At 42.2% G+C, this 17,608-nt stretch overlaps 1 protein-coding gene across 1 annotated transcript in view; it reads right to left on the bottom strand.

The window, feature by feature from the left end:
• The window catches only part of HMCN1 (hemicentin 1), a 157,289-nt gene that overhangs the window by 118,984 nt on the left and 20,697 nt on the right, over positions 1 to 17,608 (bottom strand). Inside the window, exons 2-4 of the mRNA XM_079314622.1 lie at positions 10,129 to 10,199; positions 7,084 to 7,242; positions 6,433 to 6,555 (exon numbers count right to left, since the gene is read on the bottom strand). Coding sequence (XP_079170748.1) covers positions 6,433 to 6,555; positions 7,084 to 7,242; positions 10,129 to 10,199 — 353 coding nt within the window. The remainder of the gene's footprint in view (positions 1 to 6,432; positions 6,556 to 7,083; positions 7,243 to 10,128; positions 10,200 to 17,608) is intronic.

The following is a 17,608-nucleotide window of genomic DNA, read 5'->3' as shown; positions in this document are numbered from 1 at the left end:
ACAGGTAAATTTTAAAAGGAATTAGGGATACAGACCTGTGGACATTTCTGGTCATCAGTTATTAGCTGCATGAAGCAACAAGGAGAATGTTCTCATCCAGATATACTGAGTAATTGCTATCTATGGACTTTTCCAGGGTTTTTTCCCCCTAAAACACCTAACACAAATTACTGTTATATCACAGAGGCAGGACTGGAGGGGAACATGGCTTTGGAATGTGTGTCCCTGCAGGGCATGGAGGCTCCCACACCAGGGACAGGACAGCAGCCCATGGGAGAGCCCACAGCAAAGGAAGGCTGTGAGGAGGAGGAGCAGCCAAGAGAAACCTGTGTGTACTGACCACAGCCCCATTCCTGCTGGCACTGGGGAAGGGAGAAGGAATCAGGGGAGAAGCTGAGTTGGGCAAGTGAGGCAGTTCCTACCTGCCTTTGCTTCCCACTGCCTGAAGGAATAATTGAATATTTATTTTAATTGGCAACAAATTAATTTTCCTTAAGTCAACTTTGTCTTGCCCTCAACAACGGGTGATTTCCCTGTCTTTATCTCAGCCCAGAAGCTTCCTCAACCCATTCCTCCTCTGCAAGGGGTGAGAGGGAACTTAACAATCAGACAAGGGAAACCCACTACAACCAACCCAACCTGCCCAAAACCACACCTGGTTTGTCAAACCATGTAATTCTGCATCACCTCTGTATGTCACAGAGCTGCAGCACATCTTTTAAATCCTACTGAAGTAATACTGAGTTTGTGTAACAATGTGAATGTGACTCAGAGTAGTAGTGAACCGTGATTTGAAGTTGCAGTTGACCATGGTGGCACTGAGAAACACCTTGTAAAACAGAGCTGTCTTTTGATTATGTCAGTTCAAGACTTGGAAACCAACAATAAACTAACCTGGATGTGCTACCTCTCTGTACTGGGGGTCTCCAGGGCAAGTTATTCAACCTAGGACCCAATTCAATACATTGCCCTAAAGAATGTCATTCCCCTGGTTTATTGTGCATTACTTGCCTACTTTGTATTTTAAAAAATGGAAATATGCCATAGGTTTGTGTGTGAGATGACTTCGTGATAGAAACTAGATTCCAGCCTACTATAGAAGTGTACTTGTTCTCATATGTTACAGCAACCTTTGTGCAAAGATGAAATAAGATTGTTTAAGTGAAGGGCATCACTGAAAACACATTTGAAATGGTGGGGGCAGGTTTTCATCAGTGATTCCCCTTCACTCTTAGCCATGTCCCAGCTGAGTCATGCTGAGTGCTCCCAGCACAGGGTGGGACAGCACTGACCAGGTGTCCCCTCACCAAGGGTGTGCACAAGCAAGGTGCTTGTGCATGTCTGCAAAACAGCATTCCCAAAAAATCACAGTAAAGCTGCCTGTGCTGCTCAAAGCTCTGCAGTAACATGGCCCAAGAGAGAAGTGGGGTTTGTGCAACAGCTGGTGACACCAGCTAGGGAGCAGCTTGTGTTTGCTTTAGCCTGGAACAGGAATCACAAGGCTTCAAAAAGATACAACCCATTTTCTACTTCAGAAATTATGCATCTGGGGCCAAAAATGCTTCCAAAGAAATTTCAGTGTTCTACTCCCAGTGAGATGAGCATGACACTTTTCTGTATGAGGTATATGGAAAAGTTCCTATTTAATTCCAGGATCTTACCTCCACCGGTAAGTTTGCAAATGGATTGTAAAATTCAATGAACCCATATGAACTTCAGTTTCTGAGAGTTTTCAAGATCAAAACTGAAAATGGAAGGCAACAGAACAACCCAGCTGTCTGCAGTCTGGCAGCAGCTTGCTTGTATAAGTTCACTAGGCAGTTCTGGGAGATCCATTTCCCAACCCTGTCATTCCAAAGGGGTTTGCAATACTGCTGTAACACTGGTTTAGAAATAGGTTTTTTTTTCCTCTGAGACCTTTACAGAAAGCCCCCAAAACAACAGCAGCTTTTGTTGTTCTGCCAAAACGTGATGTGATGAATATTATTAGAGGAGGAATGGCAAATACAGCAATGATTTATAACATTTCCCCAGAAAATTTGCTCTTGCAACCTGCCCTGCTGTCAGGTCATTTCTTGGAATGCATACTGAAACCTGGAAAATCTGTGGAGCATGGTCTCTATTCCCATTTGTTTATTCTGAGACTCAAGAATATTTCTCAAGCAGTCAAAGCAATGGGATTTCAGGTTAACTGTTTCATTGCTGAAGTAAATTTAGGTTCATACTTATACCCAAAGAGGAAAAATACTACAGTAATGTTTTTAAATGCACATCAAAAATGTAACTGAGACAGTGCATGAGAAAATAATACTGTCAAAATAAAACATTAATTATGTATATAACATGTAGGAAAACCACACAACTGAAAAGTTTTATTGCTGGATCTCAAGCTCTTCCAAGTTAGGAACCACTAGAAATAAGCCTGTCTGTTTTCAACTGCCTTTTAAAAGCCCTTCTACAGTTGCTTTATGACAGACCTTAGGTACATGATTGTGGTTTATTTTTTCCAGAGACTCCAAATTCCAGAGAAAATATAGAAAGACCAGCTATAACTATTTGTTTTTCCTTTCTTTGTTTAGCATTCACCATACATTATGTATCTTCAGAACAGAAGTATTCAGCTGTTTCTCCCATGAAACCATTACTTCTTTTTCAATTAAAATGGATAATGCCTGCTTGGGATGAGGGAGGAAAAAAGGCAAGAAACAAGAGTTATGCACAAAACCTTCATTCTACACTGTAATTTTGAACTTTTGACTTTGTTACCTGCATTGTATCCTTGAAAAGTAGTGGAAGGGCCTTTTACATCTTTAACTGAGCGAAACAAGATTTCAAAGTGCTTCCTCTGCAGCATGATCCAAACAGACACTGGTCACACAGAGCAGGGAGCTGTAACACCAACCCAAGCTGTAACCCTTAGGTTGCCATCTCCTGGGAACACTAAGGGCCAGCACAAATGGGATGTTCTCCAGTGGGTTTAGGGATCTCTGCTTACAGCAGAGCACTCATGAGTGACCACCACCATTCCCTGTGATCTTACAGATGATGCCCTTAGCACCTTCCCTACAACAACAATCCCTTTTGCACCATCCCTTCTAAATGTTCTGTCACCAGTCTTGTCTTCAGTCCCCCCTCAATCTCATCTCATCCACAGCATCCCTTTCAGGCTTCTCCTCCAATTCCAAACTCTCCTTTTTTTCCCATATAGGTTCAGCCAGCTTTCAAGGCACTCAGCAATACCCCCTTCTTCCATCAGTCAAAGCTGTGCCCCCACGTATTCTCAGTTATCCTTCTATCAATGTTCTCTATATGGAAGATCCATTCCTACTTATTTTAAAAATCAGGAAGAAAGATACATTTTTAGGCAGTCTAAGGACAGGGATTTTTCTCTTCTTACAGAAAGGTCAGAAATAAGAAAAATCAAGTGCTTCAACACTTGCAAATTAAGCTTTGACTCTACAAAAGCAACCAGAGAAATCTTACCCTAAAGAAACACTTTTCAAAATCAGGACTTCAGTGCTTTGGTAAAGCACTTTGATAAGGGCTTTCCAAGACACTAGGGACATTTCAGGTTATTACAATCCTATAATGGTTTTTGTTGGAAGGGACATTAAAGCCCATCTTGTCTCTCTCCCCTGCCATGGGCAGGGACACCTTCCAAGTCCAGGCTGTTCAACCTAGAGCCCCAACATGGGCCTTGAACATTCCCTCCCAGGGATGGGACCTTGATGCTCTAACTACATAAATATTCTCATTGATCTAATGCACAGAAATTACAGTGAGTTTGCAAGAATAGGACCTTCATCCCAGACTCCTAGATGAGCTATCTTCAGCAGGTAAGAGGAGATACACATGTATTTCATGCTTTGCTGGACTGAACTCAACACAACCTCATCAATCACTAATAATTGTTCCCAAGTTAACTGTAGTGTTTGAAATCAGAACATGTTTTTCAGAAGTAAAAAGAAGGCACTAAGCTTTCATAATCTTCTCAGTACACAAGCATTGGATGTGTATCAAGTAGTGTTTTGCTGTGTTTCCTTGTATCTAGCTTAGAATATTGCTTCATTCTGCACTTAATGCTCAAAGGGCAAGAACAAGAGGCATGGTTTGAAACTCTGGATACTAAAAATAGCGTTGTTTGGGTTGTTGGGGGGTAGAATAATCAAAATGTTTTAACAAAACAAGCCGTTGGTTTGGCAGGGTACTCGGCAGGGACTTTGTAGCTATTCCCTAATCCCCAGTCCAGCTCTGGCTGTCTCTGGGCCCATCACGGTGAGTGTGCTTCAGCATTTATAAACTGCATTCTTTACACATCATCGACTCCTCAGAGAAAAAGGACGGCAAGTGTGATTGCTTGATTGCTGCTGAACCCTGCCTGAGGGCTGTCCCATAAACAGCTGATCAATGCTGATCCAGAACTGAAACCACAGAGAAGGTTTTACTGGGGATGGCAGCAATTTGGTCTACTCCTTTTCACAGTCACTTGGCCCGGACACAGATTTATGTAAGGTCAATAATCATTACAATTGCAGAGTCTTTTAGGTTTGGCTTTAACATAAATTGTTCAGCAGTTATTGTGGTAGACTTCTGAGAGTGATTTAGGACTTGCTTTTTTTTCCACCTTGGGCAATCTCTTGCACTGTTTAAGCATCTCTTTCCAGTGGCCATAGGCTGTATTTTTCCCTCTCTCTCAAAAAAAAAAAAAAAATTCTGCAAATATATCACCTACTGATTTCACCCTCTGCTCTTGTGCAGAGGTGGGGAGGAGCTGGCACAGGTGCCCAGAGAAGCTGTGGCTGCCCCTGGATCCCTGGCAGTGTGCAAGTCCAGGCTGGAAGGGGCTTGGAGCAGCTTGGGATAGTGGAAGGTGTCCCAGGAGGTGGAATGAGATTATCTTCAAAGTATCTTGCAACCCAGAACATTTTATGGCTTCACAATTCCACGAGTATTTACACAAAAGAAATGTTAAGGTCAAGCAAGAAGGGGGTGAAATCACCTACTGAAACCCCCTGCTTAAAACCTTTGCCAAAATTCCAAGACAGTCTATCCTTTCAGGCAGAAGGTGGTGTTCTTAGAAACAGGGAAGTGCCAAGTTCAGAAAGCAGCAGCAGGCAGCCAGGAAAGCAGCTTGTGCCAGCCCAACTCCAGAACACGGTGCTGTGTAGCACCTGAAATGGCTTTATCTGCTCACTTCTACCTCTCAAAAACAGGAGAGAACAAAACCACAACAATCAAACCAAACCTTTACCCTAAAACTCCAGTCCTGGCAAAGAGCATTTCCCACTGACAGTATCAGAGGGTTGCAGAATTGGCTGGGCTGGAAGGGCCCTTAAAGACCACCTTGTTCCATGATGATCCATTCTGTATAAAGGGATTCCATGGAGTGTCACAGAGAAGTTTTACCCTTTATACATAATAGCAAAATGCAGGCCAGGAACAGACCAAACAGGTAACTTCTTTTCTTCCAGAATTTAACAGAACTTTTGGAGGATAAATCTTCTGGGAAGTTTCTCCTTTTGATCACCTTCACATCACTGCCAATAGCTTCTATCATTCCCAATGAAAACTTCAATTTTTCTAGACAACAGCTGTACAAAAATGCATTTTATTTCCAACATTTATCATTGTCCAAATTTTAGGATAGAAAAAAGAACGAACAAAACCAGAGTAAATTTTTATTCAAAAACCTCAGCTAGTTATTGCCTACACTGGGAATTCAAAGGGGAACGTTTACAACATTTATAAACAATTCCAGCTCTCCAGATAAATATCATGTGATTTCACCTCTCTCCAAACTGTTTTCTCACGCACTTCTGAAGTTTCATTTCTGTCTGAGACTCACTGAAGTTCCCAAAGCAAATAGTCATTCATGGCTGTGGGTCAGAACCACAGTTACCAGGAGGGCAGCGGAGGTGGCAAACATATTGCAGCAACAACCTCAATTAAAAAGTTACTTCCATGACTCCGTGAATAACAGAAACCTGAAAGTCCACACTATGTGTGGGGAACATTTTTGTCCAGGCTAAGTAGCAGTCCCCTCCTTGCTCACAAAATGCTCATTTAAAGCTAAATGTATGCTCTTGTTTTGAGCAGAGAAGCCACTAGGCTATGCAGAGTCCAGAACCACTCCTTTTTTTAAAGGCTCTTCTCCTGGAAGATTTCTGGTACAGGCAAAGGGAATTTGGGGAGGTTCTGGTGAGATGTGCCACTTCACACTTCCCTAATGTCAACAAAAGTCACAGAATTGAATCCTGATATAGAAGATGGAGAAAGGAAGAAAGAGAAAGGTGGAACAGAGTCCACATACTAAGACCAGAACATTTAGAAGTTCCCCTTCTGCTCCCTAACCCACCATAAGGTCTCTTAAAAATTTACAGTGTAACTCATCCCTCCTTTTCTTTATTGATTGCAAAACTCAAGCAAAGTTACCTCATTAACTTGTTTTTTGTCCAAGTGAAAAACTTGACCAGAGCTTGTTGAGGCAATTTCTTCATAGACCTTGTAACCAATATGATTCCTGTCATCACAGTCTCCTGTCAGCACAAATACCACCTGGATTAAAGAAAAATCAGTGAATCATTGGACACATGGTGCATAGGTGATGAAAGCATTGCCAGGGCAGCATTAAGGCAAGACAACAGAAGAATGTCAGTCAAGATGGGTTTGTTACTCTGCATTGACAGAGGCACTGCATTCAGAAATGATGGAAAAAGCAATGCAGAAGAAAAGGAACAGACAAAAATCTCTTTAAAATTCAATCAGCCCTGTCATTCACATAATACTTCTTTTAGAACAATATTTAAAAATCCACAAAAGTGGTAAGCTACCAAAAACACATATACTGGTAGAAGATTCAGTTACATGATTTATTTCACAATAATAAAAAGAATATTCCACTAATATTTCCTTAAACAGATCAGTTAACTCTATTTAAAAAAAAAAAAAATTAAATCCTTAGAATGCAATATTATGGTCCCTTCTGTAAAAAGATTTCACCAAGTTCCACACAGGAGAATTCCACCCCTTTTCATTGAGAAACCAAGCATATAAATCAGCTGGGAATGTAAATCCCCTCAGTACCTGTGACTGTTTCTGTTGGATGAGCTGAAGCACTTCATGGGTCAGTCTGTAATCCTTGGACCGGGCATCAGTAAATACATAGATGAAAGAGCCAGGCAGGGAGATTTCTAGAGCAATCTTTATTGCCCCAATGCTCATCTCTGGACAGTCCCCACCACCCTGTTCACAAGCAGAAAGAAAACACAACTTTTTTTAAGAAAAAAACCCACACAACTTACTTTCTTTTGGGACATTCAAGATAGATACTTCCTCAGCCTGTAATAATTTATTCACCTTTGCCCTGGACTCACCCTGGGACAGGGAGCTCAGCAGAGGGCACAGGTGCTGTGCTCCCACAGCTCTGCACAGCAGCAGCTGCAGAGCTGGAGGTTTTTCAGACCTTGCGTTTAATCACAATGCTTCCAAGTATGACTTTATCCTTATAGGAAAGGATTAGCCTCTCCCTAAATTAAGAATTTGGGAAAAAATCTGTTTAAATAAAAGTTCACTAACTTACATTAAAATGAACTTGGCGTATTGAAGACAGAACTTTCCAAAGAGCTGACACAAACTGTAAAACTTGCCCTGCCATTTACAATAGATCTCTACATATTCAATACTAAATATAAAACTGATTCATTTTATTTTTACAGTCAACATGCCTTCACACATATGTATATACAAATCTTCACATGCTGGGAAAGAAGAGGGCAGAAAGAGAGGAGTCCTTCATACCTAAGAATTTTCTTTGATCTCAGTACGTTCGTATTGGGAACAAGTTTAATCTATCAGTATCTTTAATCCAATTTCAAAGCAAGACTATCAATAAATTTCTCATCTATGCTAAAGAATAAGCATGTGGTCACTGTTTTTCTGAAAGTCATGTAAGAGCCATCACTCTTTTTCAAAATCAGTTCTCCTAAATGTAGCCTTAGTGTTATGGGAAAAGCAAATGGAGACTCCAGACAGCCTGAAATTCAAGAGAGAACCCTCCAAGATTTTTGACACACGTCAGAACTTTATCTTGGCAATGCCTATACAGTCCAATGGGACACATCACTATATCCAAATTCTTTCAGCACAAGACTCTTCCATGTAAAGCTTTAATTTGTGGGCAAAGTCAAAATAATAGCTAATTTCTACAGACATCTACTTGGAACAAGGAAATTTCTGTTCCCACTTGAAGTCTACTTGATTATCATCTCATAATATTCTATATGGCAGCATCTGTTTTCTAAAAACCAAGAAACATTAATAAGCCACTGCTGCCCAAGTCCATGTTCTTATCACTGTCTGTAAGAATGATTCAAAGGTAATTACAGATGAAATGCAGGTGATAACCTCCTAAGCTGATCCTGTATCAAAGGAACATGTCCTTTATCACTCAATGTAAAAGGAAACAGGACCAGTTTCTGCAGTGAAATGTACACATCCAATTTTTACCTGATGTCAAAGGTCAGCCAAAATTCCCTCTAACTGTTCTGTGACAGATGAAAGGAAAACAAGAGCTGGGCTTACCCTGATGTTCAGGGAGGACAAGTTGAGCATATTTTGATATAATGATTTATACACAAGATGCCTTGAAATAATTTATCTTCACCTTAATTTTAGCTTTGTCCATTAATGAGAATATTTGGTCCATGCCCTTTCTCAAAACAAACCCAAGTTCAGAATTTCCTTTTCCTCCACAGCATTCACTCTTGCATCTTTCATCAATTTGGAAAAATACTGGTAACAAACCTGTAGAAAGTGTTTACATTTTCTCTACTGCAAGATGACCTACCAGTTCTGTTCTAATAATTTTTTGATTTCTATTTTGGCCCCTCACCAATACAATGGATGAATACAAGTCAGTGACAGTCTTCATATAGCAGAATGAGCATATCTTGAAAATAACTATGAAATATGCGATCAGCCAGCATTAAAGAACAAAATCTAAAATTAATTAGACAGAAACTTTTAAACAACTTGATTAGAAACTTAGAGTTTGAAATTCCCAAAAGCTTCACTAAATAATCCACCTTTTAGAAACAGCTGCAATTACTGTCCAGTGTAACTATTGAGGAAACAAAACCATGAAAACTGGATGGAGTTTTGAAGCTTAATTTCCTCATGGAGGAGAAAACTGCAAGAGCTATTGTTTTTCCTGGATTTCAAATCTTCTGCCAACTTTTAAAGTAATCCTCAAGCAATCTGTTCTTACAGGGATTACACCATGTGCCAGTTTCTGAAGGAGAGCCTGTCTACTCTACTGACTCCAGCAAGGTTCACCACAGGTCAGAAGCATTTTCCTTGGTTAAAGACAGGACAATGGGAACATATGCTCTGTCAGGAAGGATAACCTCATTCCAATACTTCCCCCTTTCTTTCTATCACCCAAAGGAATGGCTGGAACTGTGTCAGGGCAGAGTCAGGCTGGATCTCAGGAAAAGGTTCTACCCTCAGAAGGTGCTAGGGCACTGCCCAGGCTCCCCATGGAATGGGCATGGCCCTGAGGCTGAGAGAGCTCCAGAGGCATTTGGACAATGCTCTCAGGGATGCACTGGGTGGGACTGTTGGGCTGCAGGACCAGGGGCTGGGCTGGACATTCCTGTGGGTCTCTTCCCACTCAGGATATTCTGTGATTCTAAGAAGCCTTTGAATCAGTAAGTGCCAAGTAATGCATGGCAGGGAAGGCAATACCTATGGAAAACCTGATGGGTCTTACAGTCCTCCTATTTGAATAGTGTTCATGGAATATAATTTCCAGAACACAGTAAAAGTCCATGAAAGTGTCTATGGACAAGTGGCAGGACTAATGAAAATGCCAACTAAATGTTAGCATTACCTAACTATTCATTCTTGTGTTACCAAACCATGTCTCATTATTACACAATGATGCAAACTAAGACAAAGGAATGAATCACAGCCCTAAATTAAGATGAGAAGGAAGAAATGGGTAGGCAAATGACAGAGGTAAGTATCTACATCCTCATGAATGCCTGCAGCAGGAATATCAGCACAAGAGCAAAGGTTAATGTGAGGAAACAATCTTTGCTAGAAACACACAGGAAATAAGTTACTCACCTGAACATAAAGTTCCCTAAGTTCAAACTGAAATTTCTTGGGATCTGTGGTTATTGTCACTGGACCAATTTCTAGAATGAAATACAAAGAAAACAGAGTTATCCAAAGACATATAGTAGTTTAAAAATGAAACTAAAAGCATTGAGCAGAAAGAAATCATAGAGAATTATATCCCCAGTACTGAAATCTATGCATCAAATGTGGTAACTTTAATTTCCCAGTATTCCCAAACTCTTCCCTAAACATCTATAGGCACATAAAGCCTTTCACCTTTGATTTTGATCAAACATTTAATTGTTCTTAGTAATAAAAAGGGAACAAAAATTCCCAGAACAAATGTTGCTGGACCAAGAAATAATGTACTTTTCCAGAAAGAAGCTCTTCAGACTGGAGAAAACTAGGCTTTGGGAAAACCTTACAGCAGTCTTCCAGTGCCTAACAGGGTTCAAAGAGAGTTGGAGAGGACCTTAGGAAAAGGGCCTGGATGGACAGGATGAGAGGAAGAGGCTTCAAACTTTAAGATATTAAATACTGGGGAACAGGTCTTCCTTGTGAGAGTGGGGAGGCACTGGCACAGAGTGCTCAGAGAAGCTGTGGCTGCCCCGGATCCCTGGAAGTGTCTAAGTCCAGGGTATGGAGTAAGCTGGGATAGTGGAAGGAGTCCCTGCCCATGGCAGAGGGTGAAACTAGAAAGAGAAAGAAAAAAAGACACATGCCACATTTCCTTCCTGGAAAAAAAAAAAAAAAGTAACACTGGAAAATACCAGTGTGAGCTCTATCCCCAGTCCCAGCACATCTAGCAGGAGCTGCCAGGAAGAACCAAAGCAGAAACAACTTAATTCATGGCACTTGCCATGTCTTTGTCTACTGTGAAAGGGCAGGACGTCCAAGTGAAGTTGCCTGGGGTGTGTAACAGCAGCACATATGTGAGCATTTCCCAATCCCACAGGGCTGTCCCTCTGCCCCTCACACAGCTGCCTTCCTGATTGGGATCAAATGTGGTTCCAGCCAGCTGGTGCCTGTGCCATGGTTTCCTGCCTGTTCACCTCAATCTGCCTTGGCAGCAGTGCCCTTCATTCTTTGCCTGGCCCAGGCAGGCACTGCTGCCCTGGCCGTGGGCACTCGCCCAGCTCAGCAAGAGCAATCAGGGTGCTATGCCAAAAATCAGTAAATAAACACACACACACACACAAATGAAGAGATTTCTGACAGCTGAGTGCTCCAAAGCACTCAAAGAGATCAGTTGAGTTCTGACAGACCAAATGGGGCACAATTCTGCTGTCAGGGTAAAAGCCAAGCATGAAACTGCAACGGTGCCAATTTAATACAGTTGCAGCTTACAGGGAAGTGCTGCCTCAGCAGACCTCACAACACTTTCCAAGCTCTATAAAAGTTTATATGCACTTATCTGCCATATAATACAGACATTTTTCTCTTTAAAAAAAACCCAAGGTTTTATTTCACTGGAGTTACAACAAACAACATCACTAAGGTCTACTCTAATCACACCAGCATTTGCTAGGCAAGCTCTATTCATGAGTGTCTTTTGGTTTAATTTCTTTGAAAGTCACCCACAAGCTCACACAAAACCTTTCATAAACTATTAAACTGTCCTTGGGGGCTTTTTGTATGGCAGTGAGTCATTTATCTGTGAATGCCATGTACTAAAATGCTGCACTATCATTAAAAGAGCCATTACAAGGACTCACTGTTCCTTCAATACCTTATCCTGCTGTCCTCCCACTCCCCCTGGCATTATTCTCCTTTGGGTGTCCTTTAAAGCAAACACCTGCAATAAAGCCACCTCCAAATTGTTTTGCTTCCAAAGTCCTCCTTGCCAAGCACTGTTCTAAAGCACATCACTGACTGGAGTTTATCCATACAGTAACTCTCTTAGCTCCATCATTCCCACCCGTTGAGGCATGCAGTGTTTCAGCCTAAAATCCCTTGGAAAGGCTTTCTTACCCTATAAAATAAACATCTGAGAAGCAACACTCCTTCAGCTAAGTTAAAACAGCCCATCAGGAGCCATGCAGGGGCAGGTGTCCTCAGCTGATCCACAACTATGTCTGAAAGGTGATGGTGCTCTCCTCACCACCTGAATACACACCAGCTTGTCCCAGAAAATCCAGCAGCTGTCCTTCACACACTGTTGTGCCACCAGCTGATGTGACCTGCCTCTCAGAAAAGCTTTAATAGCCTTCACCAGCCTGTTTCTTTCATCCTCATTCTGTGACCTCCAAGTGAAAGGCTGTTTCACCAGCACAGGTAAACACAGGCCTTCAAAGTGTCCAGAATATAAAAAAGTGAGAGGGCATTTTGAGAAATTATTTGAATTTACATAACAAGCATAGTTTAAACAGAATATTCACTCAGAAACTACACTCTGCAAACACACCAAGCAAAAGAAAATAGCAAGATTTTCAACTTCGTTAGCTCTTTAGGTGGAGCTTGACACATGGAATGCTCTAAGAGAATACAGAATCACAATGGTTTGGGTTGAAAGGGACCTTAAATCCCCTCTAGTCCCACCCTCTGCCATGGGCAGGTACACTTCCCACTATCCCAGGTTGCTCCAAATTGCATCCAATCTGGCCTTGAACAATTCTAGTGATGGGTTTTCCATTCTCATGCTGCAATCTGAATTGATTTTTAGAGACCAATATGGGACTATTTGGAACTGGTTTGTTGTGGGAGTCTCTCCATTGCTCATTGCTCCAAAACTCTCTCCACTGCTCACTTCCATGGTCACCCAGAGGGAGCTGTGCAAAGGTGAGCAAGCTAACACAGCCCCAGAATGGCTGTGAGTCTTTTTGAGGCACCAACTCAGCTCCCTGGCCTCACAAATACAGTGTAAATGTCAGCTCTTCCAGCTTGTGAATCAAACAGTCATGTTGCACACACACAAACTGCTAACAGCCAAAAGGAAATCTTTTAAAGGAATGGCTGCACATCCCTGAGCAAAGCCTGGACTTCCAAAAGTGAAATCACTAAGGTCAACATAGCCACTGTGGCATCTGAGCTTGTACCTAAGCAATTCAACAACTACAACAACATAAGACTGAGTAACACAGAGATCAAGGATTCTGATGCTTCCTTCCTCAGGCAAGTCTTGTAAAAACCATCTCACTGGTAAGGAGGGAGAACAGCCCACAGCAACCTGAGAAACTGGCCATTCCAGAAGGCTCTGCTGTTTTTCCATGGCTTTCTGCCACACCTCAAATGGCCACATGTTTACGTACAAGCTGAGCAGCAAGCACATTGGGAGCACTGCAGATTTCCCCATGACACACAATCACACATAATTACCACTGACTGTGATTGCAAATTTGGCACTCCCCTAGTCCTGAGCACGGAGCACATCTGCACCAAATGTCTGCTTTGGACAGCTGGGTGCTTTAGGACATCTAGCAAAGGAATATGGAAGTCTTTTGCCTACCTCTCATCAACTCAGAACACTGGATTTGTTTGTTCCAGAAGGACTAAAAAAGATCTAAGTGAGACATGGTAGCTGAAGGAATTTTGGCAGAGATGCTAAGCCTTGTGGAGTGCTCTCACCCACAGAATTCCTTCTTCTAATTCACAGCAAGGATGTTTTCCTGATCAAAGCCATATCCAGAATTAAAACTAAATAAATAAATAAAGCAAAGATATCCCCCCTAAAAGCCTCCAAACCTTTGAATACTTCCAAAGAAATATAAATTTCAAAACTATGACACTACAAATGAAAAAGAAAAATAGAAAAAAACCAAAACCCCAAAACCTACCACAGAATAGCAACAAATCCCTCATGTTCCAATAACTACATTATTATATATAATAATACCACAATAATTACACTGTTACATTATATAACTACATTAATTATATACTAATAAAAACGAATATTATGGTTACTGGTATATTTAGTTATCTCTTCATAACAGAGTATACAGAAAAAAACCTGGCTGACAATTATCTTCCACAATCTTTTAGTTTATGAAGTGGACTGACAAGTCTAGCACTGTGCTGTGGTGATTCTGACAGTTTTTGAGAATAGAGGACTAACATGGGTTTCACATACCCATATATACAAATCCTCACCTGCCCCTTTATACATGTGTGTATGTGAGTGCACGTATATCAAATAATTTTCACCACAAATGAAGAGATGCTGAAGGATTAGGAGTAATCAGATGGGACAGCTGAAATGCCTAAACCAAGATCCCTGCCAAAAGAAGCTGGTGCACAATTATTCCCCAAGAGCCATTTGCTAAGGTGCTGAGCACCGAGGCTTATCTGATTTAATGCTCTTCTCAGAGAAAGAAAACTGTATCCAATCCATTGCAAAGCTCTGCTTATAATGCCTCTGAAGACCTTTAGGAGCAGCCACTGCCGAGAATTCAGAGAATAAGAGCAATGATAGAGCTGCTCCCAGCCAGGCTCCAGCCAGCTGTCCACCCTGGGGGCACAGATGCAGAAACATGCAATTTTCCAACAGCAAATTGGAGTCCTGCAGCCTCTTCCCTCTACAGATCCCTCACGAGCTGCCACTGGAAGTGCATCACAGGGCTCTCCTTACCCTTGAAGGGAGGGTCAGCACACAGGTGAGACTACATAGAAGGAAACCACTTGCAACTGCCACTCAAACGACAGTGAATAGCTTTGTTCCTCACACAGCTGACAAATACATGCATAGAGGATCAGAAGCTGTTTTACAGCATCATGTTTTAATGCACAAAAAAAAATGCTGCTCCATTTTAATTGATTGCAAACCAGGAAGCTGACTCCACCACATAGTAAAGATCAAACTTAAAGCCTTGTGCTTCGTGCTCTGAGGTGAAGGACAACTCTCAACTCCCATTCAGATGATGGGAGCTGTGTGGATAGAAACCTTGATGAATTTTTCCAGGTGCACAAAGCAGCACTGGAGATGCTGCCTTCAGTCATGAGTCCCCCATGGCTAACACACATCCCACTGGAAAGACTATCCCAATGGATTCGGGGAGCACTGACCAAGCCAAGATGCTTTTAGCACTAGAACATGTAATAAGCTATTTAAAGTTTCCTCCTAAATTGTATTCCCTCATGACTCAGCTGTTTTCAGATTCTAACCTGGCTATAATTAATTTTTTGAAGAGGCCAAAAACTGCACTGAGAAACTTTTACCAGATTCTTAACCAGAGAAAAATGAGCCAAACCAGCCCAGCAAGCTCATGTTTCCTTAACACACTCACTTTGTTATTTTTTAAATCATTTTTTAGCCTCATGACTTATGACTACTAAGCATAACAGCAGACAGGAAGGAGTCAGACTGCTCACAGTTTTTCACCCAGTTTTTCATTAGCTGGCTGTTCACAGACAAACCAGCTAGATTATGCTGGGAATATCAGAGCCCTGATGAACAGCCCAACCCAGCACCAGGGAGCTGATGAAGCTCCATCCTCACAGATGGCAAGGGTCACCACCCTCATGCATCAAATTCTTCACCTTAGGACAGTGGCCAAAGGCTGGCTGAAACTGAGTGACCAAAGATCTACCACAAACTTTACTAGCAATGTGCCTTAGCAAGTGCCACATTTGTGTTGTTATTTCCCATTGTTTTAATAGTTATGAGCTCTTTTTTTTTTTTTTAAGGAAAATAACAATGGCCAAAAAAAAGCATGATACTTGCTTCATTTCTTGGAAAAGAAAAAGCTCACTTGGAGACCCACAGTGGATAAAAATCTAATATTCTCATCCTTTGTCTACTGTAACAAGCACTAAGTTTAGCTTATGAGCCTCAAGTGCAGTTGTCTAAAAGTTATTAACCACATGCAGTAAGAAACAATAAAAATCAGGGACAGATTTGCCCAGCACACTGTTAACTCCACCTTCTGAGAACTACAGTCACAAACCACAGTGTGTGCAGAGTAACCTCCTCTACCCAGAGATGTTAAAATAAATCCAGATTTGCTACAAATTCTCTCTTAAATGAGTGATGAACAAAACAGCCTTGGAGCTTCTCAAGCCCTTTGCATGAGCAGTACATCACATTAACCAAGGAATCCTAATTAAAAAAACTACTCCCTTAGGCTGGAAATTAGAAAAAGATAGCTTGAATTAAGTAGAAACACAGGTTGATTATTGCCCTGAGGAAATAATCCAACTAAATGTCTCTAGCTCCACTGCGAGGCCAGAAATTTTTGTCTATTGCTGGTGCACAACCACAGGCAGAGAGACCAGAAAACTCGAGTCCATGTGGTTCAGATTTAAAGTAACGACTTTAGTGGCTATTAAATGTCCCAAAAAGAATTACACAAAGCAAGGTTTTTCCTTTGTGAGGACAAGCAAACAGAGTGGATGGTGAAATGTGGAGCAGCCCCAGCTTCCTGGCCCGCGCCTGGCCTTCAGCGCGGTGCCGGAGGTCTGTTCCCAGCGGGGCCGGGGCCGTGCGGAGCTGACTCTGCTCCTCTCCCCGTGGATCACTGCCCAGCTCCCAGCACCCAGCCAGGCTGGCAGCACGGCTGACAGGCCCTGGCAGAGGCCAAGGGCTCGGCCAGCCACGGGGATTACGGCAGCCTCCTACAACTAGGTGGTCCCTGACATCCAAGTCTTGAGCTTGAGCTCCATCCCAGCACTGAGTTCATCCGGGACTGCAGTCTGTGCTCTCCTGCATTCCCAGAGATTTGGGGTTTGTGCTTCCCCATGCCACCGCCGCAGCGTACATGGGGCTGCTTTGATACTCCAACAACAAAAGGCACAAGCAGACACAAGGGGAAAAAGCTTTGAGTGATTTGCTGAACTCAGCCTACAGTAAAGGACAACCAGCTGATAAGGACTGCAGACACAGCTTCCTTACTGTCCAGCCTGGCAGCAGGGCTGGATCCTGGGGCTGGCCTGTGCTCCCAGCTCCCACCCAACATCTGAGAAGGTCATCAGCTCTCTTTCTGTTTGTGTTTATTTCCCCTTGTTAACAACAGGCTGAACAGAGTAAAACTCAGTTCATAATGCTCTTTAAATTCTTTCTCCAGACTGAACTCCAGTTCAGTCCAGGTCTATTTCTGTCTCATCTCTGGGTCTGTGTATTTTGGCACTGCTCCTTCTGCACTTGTAACAGCACTGGATAGAGAACATGCACTGAGGAATCGGGCAGGAACGAATGCAACTACCCATTTCACAGTGCTGCTTTGTGATTAAATACCTCACCATGCTGAAGTCAAATCAAGAAAGACTTAAAACACAATTTTTAATTCACAATTAATACTTAATAGTGCATTACAAAATGAACTTATTTACTGTGACACCTAGCATGACTGATTTTGAGCTGCTGTCCACTCCTCTGTCAGCCAGGAATATCCGAGCTCCACCACGAGAGCCTCCTGGCACTGCAGGGCACCACAGCCTCATCTGTAAAGCTCCTTCTCCTTCATGCAACTCAGGCTCCCACCGTGTCCCCAAATGTACCTCACCATAAGAGGGGTCCAGCGGCTGACTGGCAAAAAAAAGTCACAACTTCTTT

This window comes from Erithacus rubecula, assembly GCF_903797595.1.
Source record: "Erithacus rubecula genome assembly, chromosome: 10".
Lineage (NCBI taxonomy): Eukaryota > Metazoa > Chordata > Aves > Passeriformes > Muscicapidae > Erithacus > Erithacus rubecula.
This window is presented reverse-complemented; position numbering and strand designations above follow the sequence as displayed.